We start from the raw sequence: 12,265 nt of genomic DNA, 5'->3' as shown, positions 1-12,265 counted from the left end.
AGCCTGCACAGTGGTAACAAGGCATGATGGATCCATGTTCTCATTCTGTTTACGCCAAATTCTGACTCTACCATTTGAATGTCTCAACAGAAATCGAGACTCATCAGACCAGGCAACATTTTTCCAGTCTTCAACTGTCCAATTTTGGTGAGCTCGTGCAAATTGTAGCCTCTTTTTCCTATTTGTAGTGGAGATGAGTGGTACCCGGTGGGGTCTTCTGCTGTTGTAGCCCATCTGCCTCAAGGTTGTGCGTGTTGTGGCTTCACAAATGCTTTGCTGCATACCTCGGTTGTAACGAGTGGTTATTTCAGTCAAAGTTGCTCTTCTATCAGCTTGAATCAGTCGGCCCATTCTCCTCTGACCTCTAGCATCAACAAGGCATTTTCGCCCACAGGACTGCCGCATACTGGATGTTTTTCCCTTTTCACACCATTCTTTGTAAACCCTAGAAATGGTTGTGCGTGAAAATCCCAGTAACTGAGCAGATTGTGAAATACTCAGACCGGCCCGTCTGGCACCAACAACCATGCCACGCTCAAAATTGCTTAAATCACCTTTCTTTCCCATTCTGACATTCAGTTTGGAGTTCAGGAGATCTCTCTCTCTCTCTCTCTCTCTCTCTCTCTCTCTCTCTCTCTCTCTCTCTCTGTGTGTGTGTGTGTTTGTGGTCTGATAAGGGCTGAAGAGGTTCTGTCTGTGTCAACATAACCCATTATCATTATTGACTGCTTGACCACACGCTAACACAGTAGTTCTCAAACTAGGGGCCCCAAGATGGATCCAAGGGGGCCACAGATTTTGTGGCATTTTATGTGCGTGCGTGTGTTGAGTCTCATGAATGTTGTTGATGATCTGAAGAGTGAGTCTTCTCTCATCTCAGTAACTCTACAGAACTCATATGAAATGCTGTATTTTTAGAATGCTGCAGGATTGTGTTCATGATGAAACTCTGGAGGCGTTTGAGTGACTCAGCACTTTTATTATACACCTGTTCTTCACTTTTATTCTGCACTCATCTTCTGTCTCTCTGTGCTCAGAGCTGAGCACTTTAACATCAAACGTCACATATTTCAGTGAAGTCAAACTTTTATTTGTGTGATTTGGTTTGATGATGTCAGAGGAAAAGGAAAGAGGCATCTTTTAAAGTTTATTTGTGTTTGCTCTCAGGTGATGTTCATGAGTTTAATCTGAGAACTTTCTAAATAGTCGTTTGTGTCCTCAGGACAGTTTTCACACCATCAGCGCTCGTGTCTGTTGAAGTGTTATGATGTCAAACACATGTCATACTGTATATACAGCATCAGATGCAATGCAGTCACTTGATGATGAAGACGATGATGATGATGAAAACGATGATGATGATGAAGACGATGATGATGATGAAGACGATGATGATGATGAAGACGATGATGACACATCTGACAGAGTGAAGTGTGTCTGTAGACTCGCGTCTCAATCTGTTTGTTTTTCAGAGTCGGCTCACAGAAGCATATTTGATCTTCACTTGTGTTGGAGAAACTGTTGATATGACTCAACACAATCCGCATCTGTTGTGTCATCAGATTTTGAGAGAAGATGACATTGTGAAAGATCTCTGTGCTTGAGACTGATGTGTGGACCGTAGACAGTAAGACAGACCCTCACGTAAACCGGTTTCACTCTAAATATTTGCAGACCCTGTTGTCTTTTTTCTGAGGACATAAATATTCAGTGTGAGACACAATTTCACAGTGCGTCAGGCTTGTCCAGCTTCATTCTGATACATCTCTGTGTTGTCATGGTAACAGTGGAGGATGTTCTTCTTTAACTCAAGTGGCCTACTGTTGTGACTTAGTGTACTTCACTAACTAATGTTCATCAGCTTCTCATTATTCTGATCATCCTGTTGAGCATTGACCCCCATAGTTACTGTTGCTAGGTTCATCTTGTGCTTGTTTTACCAAAGTCAAAGAGAGAGAGAGAAGTGTTCAAGATGAGGGATATCATTTAGGAATTATTAAATCAAATAAAGCTTCATGTCAACACTCGAATTGTGAGTGATGTATTTCTGCTTTCTGTTCATGGGTTACTATATTAGAACCATTGTTTTAATCTTTCTTTTTTTCTCAATAGTCGTTGAAGGATCCGTCCTGCTTTAGAAGAATATGAGACCGATGGATCAGATCCAGTAGATGTTTGTGGTATAGATTCATTCAGTCCTGTATTCTCAGGGCTCTAGACTAACGTTTTGTACTGGTTGCACTGGTGCGCCTAACTTTTTATCTTAGGAGCACCAGTACAAAAGTCAGGTGCACCCAAATTTTCGACCGCATCGCATTTAACGCCGCAGTTTTACCAGTTCACTTTTTTTTAAATCGCTGTCCATATAGGCAATATTGACTTGTAAATGATTAACTAACAATCTGGTCAACATAAAGTTCTTTATTTGAAGCACAATTCTACAAGAAAGTTAACTTACTGAAAAAGTGTTGGTGCTTAAAGTGCTTCACTGAACTGAAACTTAAACTTACAACATCTCAAGATAAATGGACATAACCTGGGAGGTTGATGGCTCCGTGTCAGAGCATTGCTTATGATTTTCGGACGGATAAGGCCTTAACTTAACATTATTCACGAAACAGTTGTCAATCGTTCTTTTCATCTTCTCTCATCATCCACTCTGTTTAACTGACGGGCCTATAGGCTCCTCCCACTCTGTTTAACTGATGGGCCTATAGGCTCCTCCCCTCTCTGTTTAACTGACGGGCCTATAGGCTCCTCCCCTCTCTGTTTAACTGACGGGCCTATAGGCTCCTCCCCTCTCTGTCTGACTGCAGCACACGCATTTTCACACGTACACATCAGAGGTTGCGCTAGACTTTTTTATTGTTCGTCATTTTGACTGACAGCCTCGTAAAAAATCCGTCATAATCTATTATTACCCATCACTATGGTGCAAGGTGGCGTTAGGTGGTAATTAGTATGTTCGTGACGTCATCACGCTGTACTTGCGTCTCGGAACTTGTTGTATTTTAATACAACTGAATGCCCAATAAAGCCGTTGTTGTTTATATTCTTCTATATATTTAATGTTTTAATGTTTATGTTCATATGTTACTCGATGCACCCAAGTAGAGTAAAAGACTTACTCTAATAACAATTTAATAACAAAACATTTCCCAGTGTTGAAGTCTATAAACATACTGTACAAAACCGTTTGAATAAAACGAAAGTGAGGAAAATGGTGCGGGCACACTTAAAGAACGAGAGCTCTGCCATTATCACTACACAAGGAAACTAGCAAACATTTCGGATAACAACTAATAAGCAGTGAAGCAAGTTTGACCTTGTTTATCATGTGCGTAGTGTCTGGACTTCTGATCATCCCTTGTATGTTTTGCGATCGGATAACTCCCGGTGCTGCAGACGGGGAGCTCTGTCATCTCACGAAAACATTGTATAAAAAACTTTGCATGCCGTAGTTTACACAGGACTGGCGGGAAATGTGCATTGCTACTCCTTCATTCTTCATGTTATGTGGTTTACTTTGATAGGTGAACTGTCTTTCCCGCGTCTCAGCGCGACATCCGACGGGTTTTCTCAGATCGCATCACATATGTCTAGTCATTAACAATGACAGGTGAAAACACGCACGTCCCTTCGCGAGCATATCACGCTCTAATGAAGGGAAACGGGGAGTTACAAATTGCCCTCATTGTAATCCGTCAAAATGACAGACGGCCTTCAGATTTTTCCATCACTGGTAAAAAAAAAGAGAATTTTCGGTTAACGCGACCTCTGGTACACACACTTACAGGAAAATCTGGACCACGGCCAATCAGAGGGGGGTCCGCCCTTCACTATCTCTGATTGGTTTAGACCACGATATGGGCCTAATGTGTGTCTGTTGTTGAATCACAGGGAGACTTTCAGAGTCGCAGAGACTTTTTTCTCCCTCGAACGGCTGGTCGCACCGGTGCGATCTCAGATTTTTCTTAGTCGCACCATTGAGAAATAAAGTCGCACTCTAGAGCCCTGATTCAGGGATTTCATCATCATCTGAACGTCCTTCAGCACTCACTACACTCATGTCAATGTGAGCATGTGACCTGACACACGTGTCTACTGACTAAAAGAGATCATAATAATAAACACAGACGTGTGCTTTATTATCTGCTGCTCTTTTATTAAACTCTCTTGCTCTTTTGTGGCGTTGTAAGAGTTGAACATTACACGACACTTTGTCTGTTCATATCCTCATCTCACCTGGTCATGTGACACAACAGAATGCAGACCGTTTCCCAGACGACAATGCATTGTGACAATCGCCTTGACAACCGCTTGTGTAACAGGACGCAGGTGGTGGTGTGACATCTCTAACACCACTTGAAGTGATCGGTTCTGTTCCAGATTCATGAGGTCATGTGTCTGCGTGTGTTTGACTCAGAATAAAGGGCTATAATCATATCATGTTATGAAGATGGATTGTTTTCTCTTGTGTTGTCGTGACCGGCAGACACATATTGTGCAGCTAACACACAGCAGTCCTTGTGTTCTCCTAACAGATAACAGATTGCGTTCTCTCTCTCTGTGGAACATGATGAGGAGCTCATTGAATTATTTGATCACTGAAAGAATATAAGTGAGTGTTTTCTCTCAGGATAATCATTGTGTTCATCTTGTGTATCTAAGCTGGAGTTGTGAGGAGAATTAGTGTGCGTTTGTGAACATGGATGGACACACACACTCTTCATCACAGCAGACGTCTCCAGCGGGACAGATTTCACTGCTCGTGTCTAGCAGATCTTTAGTCTGTTCACCGATCTCACACACACACCTCTGGGGCAGTAACGGGTCTCTCCGGCTGGAGATGTGTGTGTTCACACCATTCACTCTTTCACTGACGACCGACAAGATCACACGGAGAGAGAGAGAGAGAGACAGAAGATCACAGTGTGTTGTTTATATTTGTGACGATGATGGACGGAGAGATGTGAGGTGAAGACATGATGATGTAGTGTGCAGAAACACATGTCGGTGCATCTGAACCTCCTCTATCTTTGCACCTGATGTCCATCCAGTGAAGAATGCTTTTGTGATTTTATTTCATTTCTTCTCAACCATGCTCTTCCTCTCATGTAAACACAATCATCAGTTCGTTGAGGTTTGCTGTTTATTGAATGATGTTTAAAGTCACGTGTGCGTGTGTGTGTTTTGTCAGGGGGTAACATGGACAGTCTCCAGCAGGCTCTGCATCAGTCCGTGTTTCTCTCGGCTCTGTCGGCTCACCCGTCTCGTGATCTGCCGCTGTGTTGGGAACAGCACTGTAAACTGCTGCCGGGTGTGGCGGGCGTTCAGGCCAGTCGTGTTGCTCACTGGACCGCAGAGGAGGTGAGACACGTGTGTGTGTGTGTGTGTGTGTGTGTGTGTGTGTGTGTGTGTGTGTTCACATGACTTCTATACTGTGGTTTAGTTTCTCATGCTGGGTTGAGATTCGGTATTCAGTTTATCAACTTAACAACCAATAGCAGTGCAGTCCTCCTGACACAGCCGTCCAGTGCAGGAGTCTCTTCAGAACACATTTGCCATGATAATGATGGGCTGGTTGCTATAGTAACCAGGTGCAGCACACACACTGAACACAGGGCCAAGAGGATTACAGAGTGTGTTGATAAACACTGTGTGTGTGCGTTTTATGTTCAGGTCTGACAGATGTGTGTGTGTCAGTGATGAGAGTCATCACAGTGAGCTCATGCATACACTAGTGTTTTTACCACGGTACAGTGTGTTGTTCAGAGCTGAAGTTGTGTGTCTAATGGATGGAGACTTACAGCAGCTCTTGTGTTTAAGTGTAGGGCTTTATGAAGAGGATGTATGATGTGTTGTTGTTGTTGAAGAATTGAATGAGCCAGTGTTCAGTACTGAATAATGAGCGAGTCTGATTTACCCACAAGTCATTGGGCTTTATTCATTGTGTTTAATATGTGAGCATCACTATTGCTTTGTGTTAGTTAAACTGAACCTTCTGCACTGATCTTATAGATGCTACACATATCTCACACCACACCACTACATATTTGATGTTTGCTTTATTCTGTTATAAGTACAACAGTACAGTAACAGTTGGAAATCCTGCAGCCGTCCAGTGAAAATGACGACAACTACTATAGAAATGAACACACACGCAGTAGCAGCAGTTGGTTGTTGGAGATTGTGGATTGTTCTCTGGCCGTCGTGCAGCTCACGACTGAATCTGATGTGTTCTGCAGTGTTTGTGTGAACACGTGAACGATGTGTGATGTCAGAACAGACGGATAGATGATAAAACCCCACAGATCAACACTGAAGGAGTCAAACTCGATCTACTGCCATCTAGAAACCACCCAGAACACTCTCGACATATTTAATATCATAATACAAATGGATTAAAATGGAGTTTGATTGAATTGTCTTGTGATGTGTGTTTGGTTTCAGGTGTCCGATTTTATTCATTCTTTACCCGGCTGTGAGGAACAAGCCAAGCAGTTCAGAGAGGAGGTACAGTATGAGACGTGTCCATCACATCTTACAGCGTCTCTACATACATTCACATTCAGACGTTTAGAGGAAGCTTTTAGCCACAAATGAGAAACACCAGCAGTCATTTATCACGGCCCAACTTCTACAGATGATATGATCTTTATACATGCTCTTCTGTTTCACCTGCTGATGATGGAACAGTTCACACAATAAAAAAATCTACATTCCGTCCATGTAAACCTGTATGTGAGACTTCCTTCAGTGAAACACAGCAGAGGATATTTGGAGAAATGTGCAATGTGGCTTTGCGTCCATATAATGGAAGTCAGTGGAGTTCAGTGTTGTTTGATGATCAATATCTTCTTAAAAATGAAACTCATACAGCTTTGACATGACACGAGTGTGAAGAAATGAAAGAATTGTCCAACCTAGACTTTCAACAGAAATGACAGACAAAAACATAGTTTTACTATCGTAATAGTGTAGTAATCATGTTTTTTTGGTTTTTTGGATTGACTAACAGTTGTACTACACATACTACGGAAAAACTATGCTTTATGTAGCAGAAACGACATGTTTAAGGAGTTTTAACAGAGTTTTCTGTCAACAGGAAATCGACGGTAAAGCCTTTCTGCTGTTGACGCAGCGAGATATCGTGAAGATCATGAGCGTGAAACTCGGCCCCGCCCTCAAGATCTACAACTCCATCCTGATGTTCAAACACGGCGAGGACAACCAATCAGCGAGCAGCGATACTAACACATGAAGCTCGAGCGATGACAGGTCCCGTATGTATGTGAAACATGGATGTCTACTGTATTGATGCATTCCGACACCTCTCGTGCCCCAAACGCCTTCCGTTACTGCGAGCAGATCCTTCAGGTTCCTTCTGCCTTTGACCAGCCATACAGGATGTTCTGCACACGCTTGTTCCCGCTCTACATACAAACTCAGTCACGTGACAATCAGGCCAACACGGCCGTATCAGGGCTCTCTCTCTCTCTCTCTCTCTCTCTCTCTCTCTCTCTCTCTCAGTCACGGTGCTAACAGATGAACAGGGACTCACTTCTCTTGTGTTGAAGGAGTAGTTCAACAAAACATGATAGTCGTGTCATCAGATACTCGCTCTCTTTCCAAACATCTGTGACGTCAGCAACACGCTCTGATGTGATGTCATATAAAGATCGCTGGAGATTCATCTTTCCTGTGGTGTCGCGAGTAACCGATGAGCGTATTTTCATCTTTGCCTGAACAAACCCTTTAAAGTGCTTGACGTTCTGTTATTGTGTAAAGTTGTGTATGATTTACTGTATCTACTGAATCATCTTTTATTTATTGTGCAAAACCAAAGGCTGTTTGCACAGAGAAGGATCAATAATATATTGTATATTATCAATTTCCAAATGCCAAAAGGATATCTTTTAAATTGAAGAGTGTCTATTTTTGTGATGTAGTGCACAGACACGTGAGAATTAGACGATTCCCCATTTATGTTGAAGAGAATTTTCTGAAAGTAAGTGAAATAGTTTTGTGTACGTGTGAATGTCACTTTCATCTGCTTCAGTGGTCTGAATGAAAGGTCACGCATCATGTGAACTCTCCTTTAGCATCAGGGCATTTTCCAACGGATATTTAAAGCAAACGTTATATATTTGCTACTGTACCTCTATCTGTTTTGATCTGAGAATTTATATTCATTTCATTTTGAAGACGTTTATTTAAATCTAGCCAAACATCAAGCAAACGTCAGGAATGTAAATCCCTCTCTCTTCTGTATTTTAATGTTTATTTCCGAGCACAGAGGTCGATTTTATTTTGTTCTCTGTATTTCAGTAGATTTAGATATGGTTTGATTTCTTCTGTACATATTTATCAAGCCTCTTTCTTAAACTCACACTTTGTGCAACAGAACTTATTCAGACAACATCGGCTCACCAATAAACAAATGCACGTCTCCCACATGAATCCTTCTGTTTCTGTTGTTTGTGTGTTTACTGATAGATTGAGCATTCAGAATACTTCATGTTCTCAGTCCTCATTTGGTTTTGTTTTATTTCATAGTTTCAGTGTTAATTCTGTGACCAGAACAATAAGTATACGTCTAATGTTGTTATGTTGTGTACATGGACAGGTCTGTGAATCCCTGTAAAAAGAATCTTTCATGTCAGTACTTTTCATGGGCTGAAGCTTTTTGAAATCCTTACCTCTTGTTTATTTCCAGGTTTAAATCAAAAGTGAGACATATGTGAACAAATATGAAACATTTGTAACGTTTGGTTTTAAGTTTTGCGAAAAGCAACTAGATTTATTAAATCAATTTAATATCATTTACTCAGTAAAGCCAATTTGCTTCAGCTTTAATATTTAAATGCACCTACAGCTTTTGCAAACATGGCAGTTGTGACAACTTCTGTGCGTGTTTCAGATGTGTAAAACACATTCACCCGTTTCCTCCATCTGATTTTCATTAGATCTTTAAACGCAGTGAATAACTCGTACAGGTCCGAGTCTGTGTTTCCCTCGAGACGTCTGTGTGCCAGAGGAACTCGCTGAGGATTATGGGAGAGTTTGATGACGCGGGTTTTTTTGAGTGCTGTGGGAATAAGCTGGTCTGCAGATGCATTTGAGGGAGATGAGAAGCTTCTGCTGTTCGTCCCTGCAGAGAGATTCGGCTCAGCCGGAGGGTCTTGTTAAATGCACTCGGTCATTTGTGAACTCTGCGGGAAACGAGAAGAAAAACTGAAGTCCTGCTTCAGCAGTAGATTGTGTCTTCAGGCCGGACGTAAGAGAGAGAGAGAAACATCCAAGGCCATCAAGGTTTAACATATAATGAGTGTTTCTCTGCTCTCGCTGCTGTGAGTTTAAACACTTCACATTATTCCAGCCAACAGAGAGAGTTTACGGTCTAAACACACTGTCATGTCTTTAATGTAATGAAGTTTAATGTCTTCAGACGAGAATGTTATTGCTCAAATGTTTCTCCGTCACAGCTCTTGAGATTTGATAAAGTTCTCACGTGTGTTTCATTCAGTTGTGTAACTTAGCATCTCAGAATTTCCACCTAAAAATGTTCATCAGAAATGAGAGTGTAGATTGCAGAGGTGAAATCATCTGGATCTGATGAGAAATGTTTGAGTTGATATTGAGATCTTCAATCATATTGACGTTTGATTGCTGACAAGACACATGGTTGACATCTCTTCTCAAACTCTCATGACGGACACATCTGTGACAGTTATGACTCTTTTTCTCAGGAGAAACCTCTGAGACACATGAGACTTAAGCAAAACGTTTCAATTTTCCTTCGTTTAATCTTATGGATGTCTAGGAGCAATAATTGAGAAATTAAAGAGATCTTGTGTGTGATGTTTCTGTCTTACAGGTGATATTATCAAACATGAATAAATCAGGCCCTATACGTTAGCCTTTTGTTTGTTTGTTTGTTTATTTGTGTTTATTATTATTTGTGTATTTGTCAGTCACATCTTGTAGTCTATTGATCTGTAGGATGACCTCTGACCTCTGTGATGATATTGATCATATAATGATATTGAGGACATGTGCCTAAAGCATATAAGGTGGCTGTTATAAGGCCCCTTGTCAAAAAACCCCAACTCGACCCTAGAGAACTAAGGAACTACAGGCCTATATCGAATCTACCTTTCATATCTAAAGTTCTGGAAAAAGTAGTTTCAACTCAATTATGCTCCTTCCTCCAAAGGAATGACATCAATGAAGAATTCCAGTCTGGATTTAGAGCATGTCACAGTACAGAGACTGCTTTGATCAGAGTTACAAATGATCTGCTATTGGCGTCTGACCGAGGTTGTATCTCGTTATTGGTGCTGCTAGACCTTAGTGCTGCATTCGATACCATTGACCACAGCACACTCCTACATAGACTCGAAAATTATGTCGGCATTAAGGGAATAGCTTTGAAATGGTTTAAATCTTATTTATCCGACCGTTTTCAATTTGTAGCAATAAACAATGAGGTGTCACGCAAATCGCAAGTCCAGTACGGTGTACCACAGGGCTCAGTCTTAGGGCCTCTGCTCTTCGCATTATACATGCTACCTCTAGGAGATATAATAAAGCGACACGGAGTTAGCTTTCACTGTTATGCTGATGATACTCAACTTTATATTTCCTCGAAGCCTCATGAAACACAGCAGTTCCATCGAATAATGGAATGCATAGTCGATATAAAAAACTGGATGAGTAACAACTTTTTATTACTGAACTCGGACAAAACGGAAGTGTTACTTATTGGACCGAAAACTGCTATAAGTAACAACCAAGAATACTGTTTAACTATTGACGGATGTTCCATAAAACCCTCGTCGTCAGCAAAGAATCTTGGCGTTCTATTCGATAGTAATCTGTCATTTGAGAGCCACGTCGCCAACACCTGTAAAATTGCGTTTTTCCATTTTAAGAATATATCTAAACTACGTCATATGCTGTCAATCTCAGATGCAGAGAAGTTAATTCATGCATTCATGACATCAAGACTAGATTACTGTAATGCACTGTTAGGTGGTTGCCCTGCAGGCTTATTACAAAAACTCCAATTGGTCCAAAACGCGGCAGCTCGAGTTCTTACACGTACAAAAAAGTATGAACATATTAGCCCGGTTCTGTCAACCTTGCACTGGTTACCTATAAAGCATCGCGTTAACTTTAAAATCTTGCTTATTACCTATAAAGCCTTACATGGTTTAGCTCCTCAGTACTTGAATGAACTCCTTTTGTATTACAGTCCTTCACGTGCATTACGCTCTCAGGCGTCCTGTCAGTTGGTAATACCTAGAATTTCAAAATCAAGTGCAGGTGGTAGATCCTTTTCCTATCTAGCGCCTAAACTTTGGAATAGTCTTCCCTGCACTGTCCGGGAGGCAGACACACTCTGTCAGTTTAAATCTAGACTAAAGACGCATCTTTTTAATCTTGCATACACTACTCTTCCATAATATAAATCTTCTGAGGGTTTAGGCTGCATTAGTTAGATCAACCGGAACCAAAAACACAACTGATGTACTTGTTGCATCAAAGAGTACAGAACAGTACTCTACTCTCAGCTAGTCTTGTCTCATTGTTCCAAGGTTACCACGGCGAGCAGGATGCAGTTCATGCCCAGACCTGGCTGTTTTTTGAACTATTTGCCTGGCCAGGGGGGCTGCTTTAGAATTAGAATTTTAAAGTTTTACTTAATTAATATTGCATATAGGAATTTATAGTCTGTTATACAGTATTTGACCTGTGCTTCTCTCTCCTTTATCTTAAATGTGTGCTCTCACTCTGCGTGTGTGTGTGTCTGTGTGTTTGCGTGCGCGTCCGTGTGTGTGTGTGTGTGTGTGTGTGTGTGTCTGTGTGTTAGTACGTTGGCATATTGTGTGTGTGGAGTGTTTTGTATGTGGGTATGTCTGTCTTCTGTGTTTTCACCTTTTTCTTGTTTTTGCAGGTACAACTTTAATTGTTTTGCTTATAGTCAATATGTCTCATGTACAGCTGCTTTGTAACAATGAAAATTGTGCTATATAAATAAAGTTGAGTTGAGAGTTGAGTTGACCCTATGATCCTCTTCAACAAACAATTAACACAATGAGCTCTTCTAGATCTATTTCACACTTTATTGAAAAACACTTGACACAACAATCAGAGAAATATTATGTCTAATGTCACTTACAGATCATTCATTCAGGGGAGGACGCTTGTAGAAATGAAGTCCCACATCATGTAAGGAAGGTTTTAATTCTCAGAAGCC

At 41.1% G+C, this 12,265-nt stretch overlaps 1 protein-coding gene across 1 annotated transcript; it reads left to right on the top strand.

Annotated features, from left to right (window-relative positions):
- Positions 1-3,195: 3,195 nt before the first annotated feature.
- On the top strand, positions 3,196-8,463 carry LOC130547028 (lethal(3)malignant brain tumor-like protein 4). Its single transcript, XM_057322662.1, has 3 exons — positions 3,196-5,370; positions 6,454-6,516; positions 7,109-8,463. Exons 1-3 carry the CDS (start codon positions 5,209-5,211, stop codon positions 7,262-7,264), a joined length of 381 nt encoding a protein of 126 aa, XP_057178645.1. The 5' UTR covers positions 3,196-5,208; the 3' UTR covers positions 7,265-8,463.
- Positions 8,464-12,265: the final 3,802 nt, after the last annotated feature.

Source organism: Triplophysa rosa, linkage group LG23, assembly GCF_024868665.1.
Source record: "Triplophysa rosa linkage group LG23, Trosa_1v2, whole genome shotgun sequence".
In the NCBI taxonomy this organism is placed as follows: Eukaryota; Metazoa; Chordata; class Actinopteri; order Cypriniformes; family Nemacheilidae; genus Triplophysa; species Triplophysa rosa.
The sequence above is the reverse complement of the archived record's forward strand: the minus strand, read 5'-3'. Positions and strand labels throughout refer to the sequence as shown.